This window comes from Rhinopithecus roxellana, chromosome 14, assembly GCF_007565055.1.
Source record: "Rhinopithecus roxellana isolate Shanxi Qingling chromosome 14, ASM756505v1, whole genome shotgun sequence".
Lineage (NCBI taxonomy): Eukaryota > Metazoa > Chordata > Mammalia > Primates > Cercopithecidae > Rhinopithecus > Rhinopithecus roxellana.
The window spans coordinates 33247120-33267837 of record NC_044562.1 but is presented as its reverse complement, the minus strand read 5'-3'; the positions used below and the strand labels follow the sequence as shown (position 1 = coordinate 33267837).

At 44.8% G+C, this 20718-nt stretch overlaps 1 protein-coding gene across 4 annotated transcripts in view; it reads left to right on the top strand.

The window, feature by feature from the left end:
* The first annotated feature begins 10643 nt into the window (after positions 1-10643).
* The window catches only part of SMARCAL1 (SWI/SNF related, matrix associated, actin dependent regulator of chromatin, subfamily a like 1), a 65714-nt gene continuing 55639 nt past the window's right edge, over positions 10644-20718 (top strand). For 3 of the 4 annotated variants that reach the window (XR_004053189.1, XM_030916438.1, XM_010362317.2), the window contains exons 1-5: positions 10644-10873; positions 12069-12105; positions 12767-13620; positions 14680-14730; positions 18721-18954. Coding sequence is in view for 3 of the 4 variants with exons in the window: in XM_030916438.1 (XP_030772298.1) it covers positions 12825-13620; positions 14680-14730; positions 18721-18954 (1081 nt within the window). In the remaining variant the exon portion in view is untranslated. The remainder of the gene's footprint in view (positions 10874-12068; positions 12106-12766; positions 13621-14679; positions 14731-18720; positions 18955-20718) is intronic. The other variant, XM_030916437.1, reaches the window with a different exon arrangement.

Genomic DNA, 20718 nt, shown 5'->3' with positions numbered 1-20718 from the left:
TAATACCCGCACTTTAGGAGCCTAAGGCCGGCAGATCACTTGAGGTCAGCAGTTCAAGACCAGCTTGGCCAACATGGTGAAACCTCATCTCTACTAAAAACACAAAAAATAGCTGGGCATGGTGGCACACGCCTGTAAGCCTAGCTACTCAGGAAGCTGAGGCAGGAGAATCGCTTGAACCCAGGGGGCAGAGGTTGCAGTGAACCGAGATCATGCCATTGCACTCCAACCTGGGTGACACAGTGAGACTCTGTCTCAAATATAATAATAAGAATATTTTAAAAATCTAGTTCTCCAACTGACTGCATAAAGCAGGATTTTACATTTTTCAAAAAGTAAATAACTAAGCTTTCATTTTTCCAGAAGCAGAGGTGTCTATACCTATAGCAAGCTGGAGGGGGTGCTGAGGAGGAATTCCAGAGTTGCCTGTTTTATGGAGGCGGGGTAGAGGGATGTGGGAATTTACTTTCATAATTCAGAAGTAGAGATTTGTGTCAGAAGTCTAAAAGGCATATACTGTTACAACATGGAAAAATGAAAAAAATTAAAAATAAAAGGCATATACTGCACATGTATACACATAGGGATAAGAAAAAGAGACCCTGCTTTTTCAGAAACGTACAAGAGAAAATTAAAGTAAAAATTCAAATAATATTGCACTAATTGTTAAAACAGAGCTGATTTCCTGGAAACCAGTGCTGAGGACCAAGGATGTGAGCAGACGGGATGCTAATGCTCTTTCCCAAATGGCTCTGACGGTCCGTGGTTTTCTATTATTGCATCTAGGAGTAGCAGGTCCCTTACTGTAAAGTATCTAGAAATCATTCAGGCTCTTAACCACTCAATTAGGGTAATTTATCCTTGCGACGAATGGGACCGTTCCTTCTCCCTGATTTAGTCTGGGTTGTGCCTCCATCGAATGCGGATGTAAATAATTCTGTTTGGGGCAGAAAGCCAGTCTTGTATCCTCACCACCCTGAGGTCTGAACCTGCAACTTGTAGCCTGGCTCTGTGCAGGGGGATGATTCTAAGTCCTCCAGGAACACAAAATAGCTAGCAGCCCCTCCATTTATCTTTCCCCCATGGACAGAACAAATTAGCAGAGAATTTGGACAGAATTAGCAGAGAATTTGGACCGAACACTAAAAAGAATAATCTGACAATAAGAAATGTGAAATGCTGAGAAAGGGAAGGAAGGAATTGCCTTTTGCCCAGATCCACAGGAATCCTACACTTTGGGTGGCTATTTTGGTGCCATCTTAGTTGCAGTAGAGACAGGATACAGGCCTCAAAGCTTACCTTTCCCCTACTCAGGAAATTCCTTAAGAACTGATTGGCCTTTTGTTTCTGTGTGTGCTATTTTATTTCAGTCAGGGGTAGATCCCTTTCTTTTTCTACTGAAGACCACTCAGCTAGAAGAGAGGAAGGCAATTGGTGTCCATATAAGAAAACATCAAATCAGCGTGAGGAAAGGCTAGAGGAGGGAAATACGAAAGTTTCATTCGTACCTTTTGAGAACTGAAAACCAGGAGCAATTTAACACATAGGCAAACTGGGTGAAATAAGCTTTAGCTCCATGCGATGGGCAGCTGGATGTGGGGTTAGAGGAGCACAATAAAAACAAAAAAGAGAGAGAGAGGGGGAAAGATAAAAAAGCAAATAGATGTGGCCAGGCGTGGTGGCTCACACCTGTAATCTGAGCACTTTGGGAGGTGGGTGGATCATGAGGTCAGGAGATCGAGACCATCCTGGCTAATACGGTGAAACCCCATCTCTACTAAAAATACAAAAAATTAACCAGGCTTGTTGGTGGGCGCCTGTAGTCCCAGCTACTCAGGAAACTGAGGCAGGAGAATGGTGTGAACCCAGGAGGCGGAGCTTGCAGTGAGCCGAGATGGCGCCACTGCACTCCAGCCTGGGCGACAGAGCGCGACTCCATCTAAAAAAAAGGGGGGGGAAATAGATGTAACTTATTATAATAAAATGAAAAAGAATGACACAAAGAGACAAAGTATACACATGTAGAATTAAGGAGTAGGCCGGTCATGGTGGTTCACGCCTGTAATCCCAGCACTTTCGGAGGCCCAGGCAGGCAGATCACTTCAGGCCAGCAGTTCGAGACCAGCCGGTCAACATGGTGAAACCCTGTCTCTACTGAGAACACAAAAATTAGCCGGGCATGGTGGCGAGTGCCTGTATTCCCAGCTACTTGGGAGGCTGAGGCAGGAGAATCGTTTGAAATCAGGAGGTGGAGATTACAGTGAGCCGAGATTGTACCATTGGACTCCAGCCTGGGTGACAGAGCAAGACTCTCCCTCAAAAAAAAAAAAAAAAAAAAAAAAAAAAAAAAAAAAAAAAAAAAAATTAAGGAGTACAGAGGGTGCAGGTGAGACAGAGAGACAGCGGACAGCGGGACAGAGGGACACAGGCAGCCTATCTATTCGCCCCCTTGTGGTCCTCAGGGACATTGCAGTCAGCCAATGACTTCTAATCCAACCTTAACATTTCACATCTGTAGACAAAAATGCACTGTGAACACTTACGAAATTTCCAGTGTGGTGGATTCAATTATAGTAAGAGTAGACTACTGAGCAAAGGCTGATGGTATTCCACTTGATGGAGCTACAGAGTGGCCTGCTGGATAAGTAGAAGAAACTAGGATGCCTGAGATCAAGTTTGGGCTCCAGTGTTCTCTATATCCTTGCACAAGCTACTTGGCTTCCCTTTGCCTTCATTCCCCCTTAATAATCATGAAAGAACATAATTTTTCCAATCTATGTCTCTGTAAATAAGCTGCTTCATATGCAGGAATAAATGGTCCATAAGAAAGTCCAACCCAATGTGATGGCTCACACCTGAAATCTCAGCAATTTGGGAGGCCAAGGCAGGAGGATCACTTGAGCTCAGGAGTTCAAGACCAGCCTGGGCAACATAGTGAGACCCCACCTCTACAAAAAATAATCTTAAAAATTAGCCGGGCTTGGTGGCATGTGCCTGTAATTTCAGATAGTCAAGAGGCTGAGGTGAAAGTATCCCTTGAGCTGAGAAGTTCAACGTTGCAGTGATTTATGATCATGTCACTGCATTCCAGCCTGGGGTGATAGCACAAGATCATGTCTCAAAAAAAGAAAAAAGAAAAAGAAAGTTTAGTGTATGACCTCAATTTTCTTTCTTCTTCTTTCTTTCTTTCTTTCTTTCTTTCTTTCTTTCTTTCTTTCTTTCTTTCTTTCTTTCTTTCTTTCTTTCTTTTTTTTTTGAGGGAGTCTCACTTTGTCACCCAGGCTGGAGTGCAGTGGCATGATCTTGGCTCACTGCAACCTCCACTTCCTGAGTTCAAGCGATTCTCCTGCCTTGGCCTCCTGAGTAGCTGGGATTACAGGCATGTGCCACCATACTCAGCTAATTTTTTTTTGTATTTTTAATAGAGATGCGGTTTTACCACGTCAGCCAGGCTGGTCTCAAATTCCTGACCTCAAGTGATCTGCCCCCCTCAGCCTCCTAAAGTGCTGGGATTACAGGAATAAGCCATCACACCTAGCCAAACTCAAATTTCTAAGCCAACTTCATGTCCATTGTGGCCAACAGGAGGCGAGCAGGGGAGTTCTGCACGTGCTGGACTCAGAGATTCAGGCTCCCTGAGATAGAGAGATGGTGCTGGAGCCACCTCCAAATAGCTTTCCAACCTGTCCATCCAGTTCCATCACCATCATCTCTTCCCCAAACTCCTGCAATGGCTTCCTAAGAGGTCCTCCTGTCCGCACTCTGCCCTCCTCTGGGGCTTTCTGCCCCAGAAAGCAAGAACCTTCCTGAGACACACAAGGTTACTCCACTCTGGTGTGCATCTTATTAGGGGCCTCCTGCTGCTCTCAGAACAAATTCCCAATGTCTTTGTGTGGTACTGCAGAACCTGGATGTTATCTGTCCTATTTCTCTCCCCAGCCCCATCTTGTGTCCTTTTTATCCTCTTGCTCCTCCTCCAGCCAAGCCATCCTCGCTTCCACTTCTCAAACATGCCCAGCTCAGCTCTTCCTTGCCTGGGCTCAATGTTGCTTGCCCTTGTAGCTCACTCAGAACCCATGTCCCTCTGAGCTCCACATGGCTGCCTCCTCTCCTCCTTCAGGTCTGTCCTGGGGACACCTTTCCTGACCACTCTGAAATAGTTCCCTCTTAAGTGTCCAATTGGGCCCTCTGTTTAGGTCCCTCACAGCACTTATCATTTAGCTGATTTGTTTCTTTTGTGTGTGGGGGATCTGCCACCCTAACTAAACTGTAAGCTTTGTTTAAAAAGGGTGACGTCAGTATTGCAGCCCTGGTGCCTCTGCACACTGTGCGGCCCATAGTAGGTCCTTGAATTTTTGTTAAGTGAAAATAAGAATGAATGGACGAGGGCTGGGTGTGGTGGCTCACACATGTAATCCCTTTGGGGGATCACTTTGGGAGGCTTGGACGGGTGGATCACTTGAGGCCAGGAGTTCGAGACCAGCCTGGGCAATATGGCAAAAGCCCGTCTCTACTAAAAATACAAAAAGTAGCCGGGCATGCTGGTGCACAACTGTAATCCCAATTACTTGGGAGGCTGAGGTGGGCGGATCATCTGAGCCCGGGAGGCAGAGTTTGCAGTGAGACAATGTCACACCACTGCACTACAACCTGAGTGACAGACTCAGCCCCTGTCTAAAAAAAAAAAAAGAAGAAAAAGAATGAATGGATGAATATGAATAATAAGTAGAATTTGCAATATTGAAGGAATAGAAAAAGTAACATTTCTTAAGTCTAAAAACACTGGAGCAGGGTGTCTAGATGGGTGCTTTTAGCAAAGGATGGACAAAGCCATCCCAGCAAAAAATGTGCTGGGTTTGAGAGAAAGGCTTGTGAAGTAATCACAGCCACCAAGACCAGTTAGAGAAATTAAGACACTAGGAGAACTCTCATACCAAGCCATGGAATGCATGGTGTAAAGAAATCACATGGAGATTCTGTCTTCATAAGACATTTAGAGTTGAGGGAGAAGGAGGGCTAGAGGGAGGCAGACAAGAGGAGGAAGAAAAACGGAACTGTCAGACTCCAAGCAATTAAGTCCATCAGAACGGAACAACCGCTAAGGAAGGTGAATTTCTTGGCTTATAAACCTTTACATTACTCCTCTGTGCTTTGGATATGCAAATGTCTTTGCCAACTGGCAGCATTTGAGAGGGGAATAGTCTCCTTTTCCACCCAAAGTCTTGCATCTGCTCCTGAATCTCATCACAGCACTCTAGGTGTAATTAACCTGAGCGATGACATGCCCTAGGGGTGGCTGTCAAAAAGGCTCTCTCCAAAGGGCTGTCAAGCGCTCTCTGGGGAATCCTTGCTGAGGGAAGAGGGAAGCCCAGTACTTACATCACTAGCAGGTAAGCTCCAGAGAGAGGAACTTGAAGCTGCTTTAGGTGCCCAGACATACACTGTCAGGCAAGGGCAAGCATTTAATTAGTATCTAGAAAGACCCCTACTAGGGGACGGAGGTGCCTCATTCCAGCCTGGCCTCTGCCTGGTCTATGACATCAGGCATAGCTAACTTCTTGGGGCTTCCATTTCTTCAGCTCTAAAAAGAGATTAATGCTCTCTAAGGTCCTTTCTAAATCTCACTTTATGGGTTGAGAAAAGAAAATGAGATAGATTCTCTGGAAATGTATTCGTAGTGCTGCTATTACACTTTGAGGACCCCAGAGTACACAAGGTGGATAATTAAGAGTTATAGACTGGAAAGATTATGTCTTAGATGCAACACTTGTCCTCAAGGGACCAAGAATCCAAGATAACCTAGAGATGATGTTTTGGAATCCTAAGAGACTTTGGTTGAACCTGAGAATGACAAATTCACATTATTTGGATCCTTTTGTAAACGTTGCCTTTTTGCACCTGTATTTTACACTAAACTTTCAGCTTATTGAGAGTTCAGCGTATTTCAGGGAAGGATGAAAAGAAGGAAGGAAAAGGGAGGGAGGGAGGATAAAATTCCTTTGACTGGAGAGTTAGAAGTCAGGGTTCTTGGCCAGGCACAGTGGCTCACGCCTGTAATCCTAGCAATTTGGGAGGCTGAGGGGGGTGGATCACTTGAGCCCAGGAGTTCAAGACCAGCCTGTCCAACATGGTGACACCCCGTCTCTACTAAAAGTACAAAATTTAGCTGAGCATGGTGGTTTGCATCTGTAGTCCCAGCTACTCAGGAGGCTGAGGTAGGAGAATTGTTTGAATCCAGGAGGCAGAAGTTGCAGTAAACCGAGATCGCGCCACTGCACTCCAGCCTGGGTGACAGAGCGAGTCTCCGCCTCAAAAAAACAAAAAAAAAAAAAAAAAGAAGAAGTCGGGGTTCTTTGGATGCAAGCAACAGAGACTGACTTTGGTTAATTAGAGTCTCCCCACTCCAAAAATAAAAATAAAGAATTCACTGGAAGGCTAAAAGTAGTTCACAGAATAGCAAAATCAAGGCTCAGGAATAACAGGGGCAGGGTGACTCTCGAAGCTAGGTGACAGGAACTAAGGAGCAGACTCCATTCAAAGCCACTGCTGGGCTATATCAGCTCAGTTGTCTTTTTCTCATTGTATCATATCCTTATAGATTAAGTTCCCAGAAGAAGGGGGTCTGGTGTTTTCCCTCATGTTTTGCATCCACTGCCTTCCCCGAGGGTGAGGCCCTCTGATGAATACTCTCCCAAGTCTGCATGAAGTTGGGGAGGGATGGTTACTCCAAAGAGAGATGGGAAATCGATGTTTCTTCCACCTGGGGAAGTAGCTTTGGCAAAAGCGAGGCATTCTTCTGGGGTGGCAGCAAGACTACCATTTGGCCGAGGACCCCGCTGGGGGCTGGCAATACTCTGCTTGCAGTGGGTTCTGGAGCCAGACTGCTTTCCTGGGAGAAAGGGGTGTGTTTTTACAACACACAAAGGTGCTGCTATGGACTGAACTGTGTCCCCCCGAGATTCATATACTGAAGCCCTAACCCCTACGGTGACCATATTTGGAGACAAGACCTGCAAGGAGGGAATGAAGGTTCAGTGAGGTCCTAAGGGCGAGGCTCTGATATGACAGGATCAGCATCCTAAGAAGGAACACCAGAGGGGCCTGTGCTCTCTCCCTCTCCACTGCATGAGGACATAGAGAGGAGAGGAAGTGAGTCCTCACCAGAAACCAAATCGGCCTCGATCTTGGACTTTGCAGCCTCCAAAATTGTGAGAAGATAAATTTCTGTTGTTTAAGCCACCCGGTCTATGGTGGTGGTTTTTTGCTTTTTGTTTTTTGTTTTTTTTTTTTTGTAGCCTGAGCAGACTAACACAGGTGCCATATGGACTGGCAGCCGATTTGGCCTCTATTCCCTCACCTATGAAACCAGATGGTCTCTAAAGCCCCTTCTAGCTTTAAAATGCAATGTGTCAATATATCCGTGAATCATCTATCAATGCATATTTGCTTGCTGCTCAACTAAGTCCTGAGCTACTGATAATAGGAGGCTGTCAAGTAAAATACAGTATGCCCAGTTACATTTGAATTTCAGATATGTTTAAATCCATTTTTAGTGTAAGTATATCCCACACAATATTTGGGACAAATATTTGAGACATTTGTTAAATTTGGCTGTTCTAGTTATTTGTCTTCTGTTCTCCAAGTACTATAACCTTTTGGAGGAAGAAAAACTGGACCATACTCATCTCTGGATTCCCTTACAGTTGTGTCTGCCAGCTTTTTGGATTTCACAGGCTAAACATTATTGGATTAAGTTTTGGAAGAAAAAACAACTTTTTATTTTGCCCAATAGAGGTATTTATGATAATCATCACTTTACTAAAGAAAAACCAGTTAAACTTTAAAACCTATTAAATAGACCCTCAGGATTTTATAATTAATTGTAAAAATTTAGTTTTACAACATATTCATTCCATTGGCCTTTTGTTTGCTTGTTTCTAAGGCAACCAGGTGACGCTTCCAACCGGTTTGGCACTGCTCAGTGCTTAGGTAACCAGTATTTGGGAGCTTCAGCTGTGCTGTGTTTGGTTGAAGGTCTTACATGACTTCCGGACATTTTTGCTTATCCTCTAAAAAGCTCAAGGTCAAGTTGGAGCTTGATTGCTACAACTGTCTTCTCCTCTCCTTTCACTCCTTGTTTCCTATGTTTTCTTCCAGGCCTTTAAACTTTTTTTTACTAAATGAATTTTCATTATAAGCTACCTTAAGAACTAGCGAAATATAGTTTTTTAAAAAGCTTTGCATACAATAAGACTTCAGTAAACGATGCTATTGACAAAGCAAAAGATGTAACTATTGAGTGGGATCTAATTAGTTTACTTTCTGAAAATGATTATTCCCCCCAAATGCATTTTTTGTTGTTGTTGAGATGGAGTTTCACTCTTGTCGCCCAGGCTGAAGTGCAATGGCATGATCTCAGCTCACTGCAACCTTCGCCTCTGGGGTTCAAGAGATTCTCCTGCCTCAGCCTCCCAAGTAGCTGGAATTACAGGCATGCGCCACCACACCTGGCTAATTTTTGTATTAGATGGGGTTTTGTAGAGTTGGGGTTTCACCATGTTGGCTAGGCTAGTCTCGAACTCTGGACCTCAGGTGATCCTGCCCACTTTGGCCTCCCGAAGTGCTGGGATTATAGGCATGAGCCACTACACCTGGCCTCAAATGCATATTTTAATTTCCTATTCTTAGAATTTTAGAATGTTAGAGCTAGAAAGGTAATTACATCTTCTAACTCAATTCCAGACTTACTGAATTGGAATTTCTGGGGTAAGATCTGTGAATCTATAAGAATTCTAGGATCTAAGATTAGGATCTGCTGGCCCACAGGCCCTCTTAGCATATGTCATAGCAGGATATCATTTTACAGGTGAGACGACTGAGGCCCAGGAAAGTGAAGTGATGGTCATATGAATTGGTGACAGACATGAGTCAAGTGCACAGCACTCAGCTTTCTTAGCAAATTAACTGACTCTGTTGGGAGACAGGAAGGGCAGGGACAAGTGTTCATTAACTAGTTTCTGTTCACACTATACAGTAGTAAATGAGCACTAGGTATAGAGAAATGGACGATATAAGAGATTTACCTCAAATAATAACGACATCCCTCTCTTATCTGTTCTGGGATTTCACAGTTCACTAAGCACTTCCCCTCATAATACCCTGCTTTGATTCTAATAACAAGGGGATTTACCAAGGTGGTATTGTTTTCTACATTTACTTTACAGATGAGAAACTGGAGGCCCAGTCACTGGGTATGGCAGGTCACTAAAAAGGGCAGAGCTGAGATTTGAATACTTTCTACTACTAAACCTCACACAAACCCCCTAAGACAGGCAGTGTCTTTGTTATTTAAGAAAAATGGGCCAGGCGCAATGGCTCACACCTGTAATCCCAGCACTTTGGGAGACCGAGGCAGGTGGATCACTTGAGGTCAGGAGTTTGAGACCAGCCTGGCCAACATGGTGAAACTCTGTCTCTACTAAAAATACAAAAATTAACCAGGCATGGTGGTGCGCACCCATAATCCCAGCTATTTGGGAGGCTGAGGCAGGAGAATCATTTGAACCCAGGAGGCAGAGGCTGCAGTGAGCCAAGATCACACCACTGCACTCTGGGCAGCAGAGTGAGACTCTGTCAAAAAGAAAAAAAAAAGCAAGGAAGGAAGGAGGAAGGAAGATTATTTATTGCTTCAAAAGTCACACAAGTTCTACATTATTATTTTAGAAAATTCAAATCATTCTGAAAAACAGAGATTAAAAAGCTGAAAACTGTATTCCATGCCACTCTGCTCCCGGACAGTTTGGTGAGTTTTCAAGTTTCCTTCCCAGACCTTTGAGTTTACATACATGTATAGGTAAGGATTTAAAAAACAAAAAAAAAGAATCAAACTACACACGTTGCTGTGCTTCCTTTTTCTTAGCATGTCTTGTCTATTTTTTCCAAATCCTTTAGTAGACATGTTTGTTTTTAAATAAGCCATGTTTGAAAATAGAACAATAGCAACATTCATACGCACACTGATGATAGAGAAATATTATATTTATCACCAATGGTGCTCAGGATAGCTCAGGATGTTGGTGCTCAGGATGAGGTAAAGTGACTCAAGTCTCATGACTCATCTTCTCTCAAGAGGAGGGGCTATGGAATCAGAATCACAAGCTAGCTTAATAAAGCCTTGAGAAACATTATCAACTAGCTGTCTCAATTTCCCCCTCTGTAAAATGGGGACAAGAATGTGTTCCATAGGGTGTAGTGCGGTTAAATGAGGTGACTCATATTCATGCTAAACGCAGTGACCGATGACCGCAATGATGACGACGACGGCAGGCGGGCGCAGCGGGTGGGGCTTAAATTGCAAGTATAACAATACCAGGAATGGATGCCCTGGGGAGATACTTTTTATTAAGAGCTGCCAAGTTAGTATGGCTGTCTGGGATGCCCTCTGGAGACAGGAGACTCCGGATTTGGGAACCTCAATGTCCCAGGCTTTCAGGACCTGGCGTTTGGCTAAACCTCTGGAGAACTACAACTTCCAGGGTGCACCACTTTCTCGCCGCCCATGACGTTGCAGCTCCCGTTTCTCGCCAGGCTCCCGTCCCGAACTACAAGTCCCAGAAGACCCTGCAGCCCCGCTCGCGTTCTTGTCTTACTTTTGGAAGCGAAACTGAGGCCGCGTTGCCTGCTGGGAAGTGTAGTTCAGCGGTGGCCGAGTCCTTCAGAACTGGCCGCTACGATAAGGCGGGTGAACTCCCAGCGCTTGAATACCCGGGGCCTAACCGTCCACTCGGAAGCCTGGCCCCTCTCGGGAGGCTCTGGAGTCGCGCCTGGGGTCAGGGCCGGGGGCGAATGCGGTTCGCGTTCTGGGCCTCCCTGGGTGAGAAAGTGGTAGACTGGCAGGAAGGCGGCGGAGGCGGACGAGACCAATGCTAGCCTGGAGGAGGAAGTGGGCCAATGGGAAGGGTGAATCCAAGTGGAGATCGTAGGGGTGGGAGTGGGGCGTGGCGCCCGCTTACCTTGAGGCCGGGTGAGGCGCGCCCCGAAATGCCGGAGAGGTAGAGGTCCCTGCCTAGAGAGGAAGAGGGGCGTCCATGTGGCGGGATGGATTTATGGTTTGGGGCTGATCAGTGGGTCTTATGGCCTCATCTCCCTGGTTAGTGGAGACAGCTCACCAGGCCTGGAATCTGGGGAGTTTGGAGGTGCAGGAGACCCCTGGTTGGAAACTTAGGCAGTAGTGTGTTACCCAGCGAGACTGAGGGCTTCTGCTGTGCACCTCCAAAACCTTTCCCTTCCCTCCTCACCCCTTCCTAACTGCTAATGGTGGAAGAAGGTGGAAGTTCTCTGAGGATAGATACTTCGTGGTGGCGGAGTTGGGAGAAGGGTTGGGTTCTGGCCAAAGAGAGCCCCAGCAGGGAAGGAAGCCTTTGAACGCTATAGCTGCCCAGAGGCCTAAGCAGTGCTACTGGAGTACCCCTACATCATCATTCTGACCGTTACACAGCATTACATTAGATGCAGGCTATTTAGTCTGAACCAAGCCAGACAAATTGGTGTTCTGCCGCCTGCTTCTAAAATATTGTAAAAATGTCTCAGCTCATAGGAAAATAAATATTCCGGGTAAATTCACGGAAAAAAATAATCAGGATGCAATGTGGAATGTTTACAATGATACTACTTTATAATAAAATCTTATGTCTCCTAAATATGTGCCATGTGGTTATGGATGAAAAAAATCCGAACTATATACTCTAAATTATTAATTTCAACTCTGGTTATTGATGGCTGGTAAGATTACAGATTAATTTTATTCTTTTTTTGTTTACATCTTTACGTAGCATCTTAATTTGCACAGTGAACACATAATTTTTTTTTTCTGCCCCTTATTTTCCCAGGAGAGTTAGTCAGTTGCCCCATGTGTTGTGTTTTGGAAATCAGGTACTAAGGCCAGCTGCTGTGGCTTGCACTGAGCCACAGGCAGACTCATGTGCCAGGAATGATAAAAAGGGGTGAATGTGAGGGGAGAATTTAGTGTGCAGTCTATGGGAGGCTAATGCTTTTTTTCCTTCTTCTAGGTTGGAAAGAGACTATTTTAGCAAGTGTCACGCCATGGTAGGTGGTTGGTTGGTCTATTTCAGTCTAATCTATTATGCTTTCTGGTTAAAAATGTGACCTTTCTCATTATCCTGATGGATTTAAGTTGCACTGCATAACTTTGTTAGGTTCTGATAACTCACCTTGGCTGGGCCATGGGAAGGAAAGAAATATTGCCTCTGAAATGCCTTTTTAGCTTTTTTTTTTTGAGAATTTGGCTCCTGTCATCCAGGCTGGAGTGCGGTATCATGATCTTGGCTTACTGCAACCTCTGCCTCCCAGAATCAAGCAATATCCTGCCTCGGCTTCCCAAGTAGCTGGGATTACAGACATGCACCACCACGCCTGGCTAATTTTGTATTTTTAGTAGAGACAGGGTTTCACCATGTTGGCCAGGCTGGTCTCAAACTCCTGACCTCAAGTGATCTGCCTGCCTCAGCAGGCAAAGTGCTGGGATTACACCACACCCGGCCTGCTTTTTGCTTTTTGATCAGGATCTTTATTTTATCATATGCTACCTACTATTTCAGTGTGTGTGCAATTATAAAAGAAACTTTAATATATCCTTTAGTTGTGCTCATTATGCATTTTCTGGGACAAAAGCTTGTTAAAATCATGGTTGGAGCATGGCAATTAATACATGTAATGTTCATTTAATTCTGCTTACTTTCTTCCACAGCTTTTGCCAATTTTCCAATTAAAGGTTGACATTCCTGCATAAGCATTTCTCTGTGAAAATGTCCTTGCCTCTTACAGAGGAGCAGAGGAGAAAAATTGAAGAGAATCGACAAAAGGCTCTGGCCCGTAGAGCCGAGAAGTTATTGGCAGAACAGCATCAGAGGACTAGCTCGGGCACCTGCATTGCTGGCAACCCATCCCAGGCCAAGCAAGGCCCATCCCAAAATTTCCCAAGGGAGTCTTGTAAGCCAGTGAGCCATGGTGTAATTTTCAAGCAACAGAATCTCAGTAGCTCATCTAATGCTGACCAAAGACCTCATGATTCCCACAGTTTTCAAGCAAAGGGAATATGGAAAAAGCCAGAAGAAATGCCTGCTGCCTGCCCAGGCCACAGCCCACGAAGTCAAATGGCTGTCACTGGAATCTCTCCTCCCTTGGCACAAAGTCCTCCAGAGGTCCCTAAACAGCAGCTCTTGAGTTATGGGTTAGGTCAAGGTCATGCCGAGGCTTCACCTGAGATCAGGTTCACACCCTTTGCTCACCCAACTCATGAGCCTTTGGCCAAAGCAAAGAGTTCCCAAGAGACACCAGCTCATTCCTCTGGACAGCCTCCCAGGGATGCTAAGTTAGAGGCCGAGACAGCAAAAGCCTCCACCTCGGGGCAGAACATTTATTATATCCATTCGAGCTCAGGGACAGAAGGAAGACTCCAACAGAAGTCAGGGTCCTCAGTCGAAAAAGGAGTGATCTCTCAGAAGGGAAAGTGCATAAGGAACGGCGATCGTTTCCAGGTGTTAATTGGGTACAATGCAGAACTCATTGCAGTGTTTAAGAGCCTGCCCAGCAAGAGATATGGTAATGTCTTTGTTCTTCAGGTGTTTGGTGATTTTTTTTTTTTCTGATTTTTGGAGTCTCTTTTAATCTAACAGTTTCTCATAAATATTAGGAGAGTGCATTGGCACATTCTGTCCATGCAGTTGTTAAAATTTTTTCAATTTTAGCTTGTGTTTCCCTTCATAATAGTCATTCCCGCCGGCCGGGCGCGGTGGCTCAAGCCTGTAATCCCAGCACTTTGGGAGGCCGAGGCGGGCGGATCACGAGGTCAGGAGATCGAGACCATCCTGGCTAACACGGTGAAACCCCGTCTCTACTAAAAAAATACAAAAAACTAGCCGGGCGAGGTGGCGGGCACCTGTAGTCCCAGCTACTCGGGAGGCTGAGGCAGGAGAATGGCGTAAACCCGGGAGGCGGAGTTTGCAGTGAGCTGAGATCTGGCCACTGCACTCCAGCCTGGGTGACAGAGCGAGACTCCTTCTCAAAAAAAAAAAAAAATTGTCATTCCCTCAAACAGCTGCCAACTTGATGGTTGTCACATGGCCATCTGGAGAATGGTTGAATGTTATTGAGAAGATGCTTCCTCTGCCAGGTGCTTTATATGCATTGTAGCACTTAAGCTGAACAGCAGTTTTTTTTAAATAAGTAGATGTAATTTCAGTTTTTAAGGCGATGGAACTGGCTCAGCAAGAGTAAGTGACAGGCCCAGTTTCATTGGTCTGGAAAGGCAGCGTCAGGATATGACCAGCTCAATTACAGCCCAGAGCCATTGCTCCTCATATTGCTTTTCCTGACCACACTACGACCTAGAGAACTTGGATTCTAGTCCTAACTCTGCCCTCAGTCCTCTTAGGTGAAGTTCGTAACTTCCCAGGGCCTGAGTTGGATTCCACTACATGGAATAAAAGAATTATCTATATTTACTGTTTGTCCTCTACAGAGATTTGTATAGATCAGTGGGGGCTTGCTGGCCAGCTGTTTTGAACTTGGCGTGCATTCATTGATTCATTTAGAAGACAAGCTTGTGTTGAGTGCCCAAGTACAAATTGTAACCACAGTCAGCCCTCTGTTTTATTTCAGATCCTGACACCAAGACGTGGAACTTCAGCATGAATGACTATAGTGCCCTGAGTAAGTAGGCTCATGGTTGTCCCTCATGGAGGGTGACCTGGCGCTGAAAATCTCTGGAGTATCACATGTAGTCTAGCTTATGGTATGCATGGCTTTACAGGTGGTGAAAGCTTTCAGGGCACCACCGCACACTCCTTCCCACTATGTCTAGCCTAATGAAGCAGCTCTGTGGGTGAAGACCATTGGTAATAGTAACAAAAGCTAGCAGTAAATGATGCTTGCTATGCATTAGGCAATTCTAAGCCCCTTAAGCTAACTTTTATTCCTCATAATAACTTTTACAGATGGGGAAACTGAGGCCCAGGGAGGATGAGTCAGTAACACAGGGTCACATAGCCAATAAGTTGTACAACTGGGATTCAAACCCAGACAGTATGACTTCAGACTACATGTTCCCACCAGACTATGCTGGCCCCAGCAGTGACAGGCAGCTCAGGCAGCCTGCCAGCCCCTGCTCCCAGGAAGGTAACAGTTCCGCAAACAGCACAGATCCTTAGAGTACTCTCTGTGCAGCTAACTACTCAAAAATGCAAGGAGGGGGCATTGGCCAGGCAAGTTCTAATGCAGTGTCTGGTCATAGTACCTGGTTACGTCCCTCTGTCTTCTGAGAAGACTGTCATACACTGAAGTTTTTGTCACTTGATCCTGGCACATGAGCCTGCACACGTGTGTTAAAGCGTCAGCCACATGTGTTTTCATCTTCCATTTATTCTACTCTTCTCCCCCACCTGCCATTTCTACATCCTATCTTCCTCCCCCCCAGCTTAAAAAGGGAAAAGATAAGGAGGTATGCTTAGGCCGATTTGCAGATTTGGGGCATGAGGTAGGATGATCTGGAGGCACCAGTACAGTTTCTGGGGAGGGTGGTTTGGGCCGGTGATGGGACAGCTCCCTGTAGAATTTCCTGGTTTTCTCCTTGGCCTCTTGAAATGTGTACATTAGGCGATATCTCTTTCTTTGGTAGCTGCTAGCGTATTAGTTTGTGAGGGCTGCCATGACAAAGTACCACTGACTGGGTGGCTTAAACAATAGAAGTTTATGTTTTCACAGTCCTGGAGGCTGGAAGCCTGAGATTGGTAGGGTTGGTTTCTTCAGAGGCCTCTCTCCATGCCCTGCGGCGGCTGCCTTCTCTCTGTGTCCTTGTGTGTATTTTCCTTTGTGTGTGCAAATCCCTAGAGTCTCTCCCTTTTCTTAGAAGAACACCATTCATTGGACTGTTGCCCACCTTGGTGACCTCATTTAACTTATTAATCTTTAAAGGCCCTGTCTCCATATACAATCACATTCTGAGGTCTTGTGCTGTGTGTTTAACATGAATTTCGGAGGGACACAATTCAATCCGTAACACTGCTTGCTGCTAGCTCCGTCTAAAGAGGGCTCATTTTTTAATCCATTTGTTTGGTGTTAGAAGGGGGAGACCCACGGCTCTGGATAAAGATTGCAGATTTTGATACCTGGTATTCTCATTGCTGGTGATTTTAAACCAGTGGTTTCCCCTGTTGCGGTTGTTTGTTTTGTCTTTTACCCTTGTTGTGATCACGGTGCCTGGTGGCTTAGACAACTCCTGCTTTTGCAGATTCATTTAGGTTTTTTGTCTGATATCATTACTTTTTTTTTTTTTTTTTTAAGACAGAGTCTCACTCTGTCACCCAGGCTGGAGTTCAGTGGCGCAATCTTGGCTCCCTGCAACTTCTGCCTTCTGGGTTCAAGTGATTCTCCTGCCTCAGCCTCTTGAGTAGCTGGGATTTCAGGTGTGTACCACCACGCCTGGCTAATTTTTGTATTTTTAGTAGAGATGGGGCTTCCTCCATGTTGGCCAGGCTGGTCTTGAACCCCTGACCTCAGGTGATCCACCTGCCTCAGCCTCCAAAAGTGCAGGGATTATAGGTGTGAGCCACTGTGCCTGACTACCATTGCTTTGTGTAATGCTCCACATGTTTTGAAGACCATGTTTATTGGGTACAAAATTCTGCCTATATACTTCTCCATGAAGCTCACAGAAGAGACAAAAAAATTCTCCATATAGCTTTTAGATGAACTTTCCTGATTGTTTGACTCCTCTATATCTTTACCAATGTGTTACACACTTGGCCTTTTGCCTGCTGAGATAAACCTTGAAATTCCTTGCCATAATTATGGATTTGTGAATTTCTCCTTGTATTTCTAAGTTTCAGATAGGTTCTTCATTGTGTGTCGTGACTGGCTTTTTAATCAGTATAACATAAAATTGTCTCTGTATCAGTCTTTCTGTCATTTTGCTTTAGGTGTATCTCTGGATTTTGCTTCATTAACCCTACCACATACTCACTGTAGAACATATTTTGACGTGTGAAGAAGAAAAACTATCCCCTGTAATCTCCCCACTCAACTAACCATTATTAACATTTTGGTTTCATACCCTCCAGCCTTTTTTCTATGCATTAAAATACCAAGTTTTATATATGCATATAATTTTTATTTTGCCCTTTTAATTTAATGCTCCAGCATAAAGCATATTTATTTTACTGAATGTTAACAGTTAATTCTAAGTGATGAAAATGTGTCCATTATCATAATGGGCCATTTTGCCTTCACAAAATGGTTTCATGTTGTTGAATTACTTTTGTCTTTTCCAAAAATTTTAGTACAAAATACATTTTAATAGCTGTATGCCATTCTGTCTTATGAATGTGTCGTACATTGCTTAAATTGTTTTTTTTTTTTTTTTCCCTGCTTGATTTTAATTTGCTGCCAGTTTTTCCAGTTTTAAAGCTGGAGAGGAACACCTTCGTACCTAAGTTTTGGTCTGTATTTTCAATTGGTAGTTGGGATAGATTCCCAGAAGTGGAATCATTATTCTTAGAGCTCTTGCTATAATTGCCAAATTGTTTTCCAGAAGGTTTTATTCCCAACTAGCAATATGGATGTCTAATTGTTTCTCATCAATTTTGATAAGTAATTCTGACAAGTTTGATAAGTAAAAAAGTCTCTTGTTTTTCTGATTATTTATGAAGGTAAACATTTCTTCAAATGTTTGTTAGTCTTTTTCCTCCTATTTTGAATTGGCTACATCTCTATCCTCTTCTTTTGTGGTCTTAATACTTTTTTAAAGCATAAGCTCTTTTTATATTTCTTTACTCAGGGTTTTTGCCTTTCACTTCAGTGTGTGTCTGTTGACAGCTTAGTGTTATATAGTTGAATTTGTTAATTATAAAAATGCATCTGCAGTAGATGAAATAATGTTTAGAACTGTGTGTTTGTGACCTGGTGATCCTGGTCCTCACTCCTTTGTTCTCTGAGCAGTAGACAGAGTAGCGACCTAGGAGTAGGCTTAGCTGGGTGATTTGTGGTGTGCTGACTTCAGTGGCTTCTCCAACACAGTGCCAGAAATTATCTAATAAGTTTATTCATCCTGGTAAGCTTCCTCTTCCCCTTGTTAATTTCTGAATTTTAAATTTTTTGATTTGAAAAATGTAGGGAGGCCAGGTACGGTGCCTCACGCCTGTAATACCAGCACTTCGGGAGGCTAAGGCGGGTAGATGGCTTGAGCTTAGGGGTTTGATACCAGCCTGGGCAACATAGCGAAACCCTGTCACTACAAAAAATACAAAAGTTAACCCCATGTGGTGGTGCACGCCTGTGGGCCCAGCTACTGGGGAGTCTGAGGTGGAGGATGGTTTGAGCCAGGGAGGTTGAGGCTGCAGTAAGCCATGATCATGGCACTGCACTCCAGCCTGGGTGACAGAGCAAGACCCTGTCTCAAAAAAAAAGAAGAAAAACTTAAGGAGATGGAAAGTTACATTCAACAAATATTGAAATTCCCAAAGCCCCAACTAAAAAACACTTTCAAGCCTTCCTAATCTAACAGTGCCTTTTCTTGCCTTCCTGCCAAACCTAGTGCCTCTTCACCATGTCCCTTCCCCACTTTCTCCCTCTTCCCTTGCCTGTGTTTCAAAGCCACATCATAGCCCTCTGCTTTATCACTTCTGTTCGATTCTTCTTCTTTGGCAGTGAAAGCAGCCCAGAGCCTCCCCACGGTCAACCTGCAGCCTCTGGAATGGGCCTATGGCAGCAGCGAGTCACCCTCCACCAGCAGTGAGGGACAGGCCGGCCTTCCATCAGCTCCGTCCCTTTCCTTTGTCAAAGGGCGATGCATGCTCATATCCAGGGCCTACTTCGAAGCAGACATCGGTTATTCACAGGACCTGATTGCACTTTTTAAACAGATGGATTCCAGAAGATACGGCAAGTAATTGGTCTTTGTCTGATTCCCCGAATGTGTAGTATGGTCTGTGATCTCAACATAGGGTGTTTTTCTCTACCTTGAATGTTCAAAATTTACTTTCTTGGGAAAGCCTTCCCGTTCTGCTCCTCTTCCTATAGAAAGATGACACGTTAATTATTCCAGATAGTAAACATACAGTGGCGGCTGTTTTGTCATTAAGGCCTTCCAAAGAGAAGACCCCATTGACAAGACCCCCTGGTCAATGTCTTCTTGGTGGAAGCAGGTAAATCCTGCTTCAGCCATTTAAAACCCATCTGTTTTTATTTGGGCCTTTGCAGAGCAAAAAAACAGGTGGTTGCCATAAAAATAAATGCTTTTCCATATGCAAACTTCGTGGTTTTCAAACTTGAGCATGCAGGGAACCGCCTGCAGGGGTTGTTAAAACGCAGATTGCTGGGCCCCACTACCGGAGTTTCTGATTCTAGAACTTGAGCATGGAGCCAAAAATTTGCGTTTCTCACAAGTTCCCTGAGCTGGTGCTGCTGCTGCTGCTGATGCCATAGTTTGAAAATGATGATAGTTCTCCCCTCGGCCTGCCCGTCAGCATCACGGGGCCACTTCAGAAACACCGATGCCTGGTTCTTATCCAGAGAAGTTGATTTATTTTGTCTGAGGTGGGACTTGGACATTGCTGTTTTGTTTTTTTTTTTTGTTTTTTTTTTTTTTTAGTCTTCAGATGAGCCTAATTATAAGCCAATCTTGAAATCTACTGGCCAAGGCAGAATAGTTTTGGTGTATTTTATTTATTTTTGAGACAGTGTTTCACTCGGTTGCCCAGGCTGGAGTGCAGTGGCGCAATCTTGGCTCATTGCAACCTCTGCCTCCTGGGTTCAAGTGATTTTCCTGCCTCAGCCTCCTGAGTAGCAGGGACTACAGGCACCCACCACCACAATGGGCTAATTTTTGTATTTTTAGTAGAGGCAGAGTTTCACCACGTTGGCCAGGCTGGTCTCAAACTTCTCCGCCCGCCCTGGCCTCCCAAAGCGCTGGGATTAATTAGAGGCGTGAGCCACCACGCCTGGCCATTTTGCTTTATCTTTCTGTGAGGTTCTTCAAAAGCTGCCCCGTCAGAATAGGGGAGAAGCAGCTATAGATTCTGGACTCCTGGGTGTCATTCTTAGCTTGGGCCACATTTTTTTTTAAAAACGATGTAGTTTTTATGGATTGGTGTTTCCCCATTCTTGAATTGGTTTAATCTTGTTCTTAATCAGGTAGAACTTAAGTACTTAAAACCTCATGCCTTTGAGACCTCACATTCAAGCATCGTCCTGGAAGAAGCCTCTAGAATTGCTTGCTCAACAAGAGTTTTCATCAGGGTTTTGGTTCCTTCCGGGGGAGGCTGATGCTGGTTGCTACGTCATCATCCTTAGATGGATGGAGTTTGGACTGATGAGGGCAGGCTGGTGAGCAGGGCATAGGGGAGTTGTGCGAGGCCCAGACAGGTCGTGAAATGAGCTGCTCCACAACAGCCTAGATCCTTTGCCTTTCCTGCCCCCTTGGATGTTTGGCTTCAGCTTGGGGTGGCCCGTAAAAGGCAAATACAGGCCAGGTGTAATGGCCTGTAATCCCAGCAGTTTGCGAGGCCGAGGTGGGTGGATCACCTGAGGTCGCAGGAGTTTGAGACCAGCCTGGCCAACATGATGAAACCCTGTCTACTAAAAATACAAAAACTAGCCAGGCATGGTGGTGCCAGCCTGTAATCCCAGCTACTCAGGAGGCTGAGG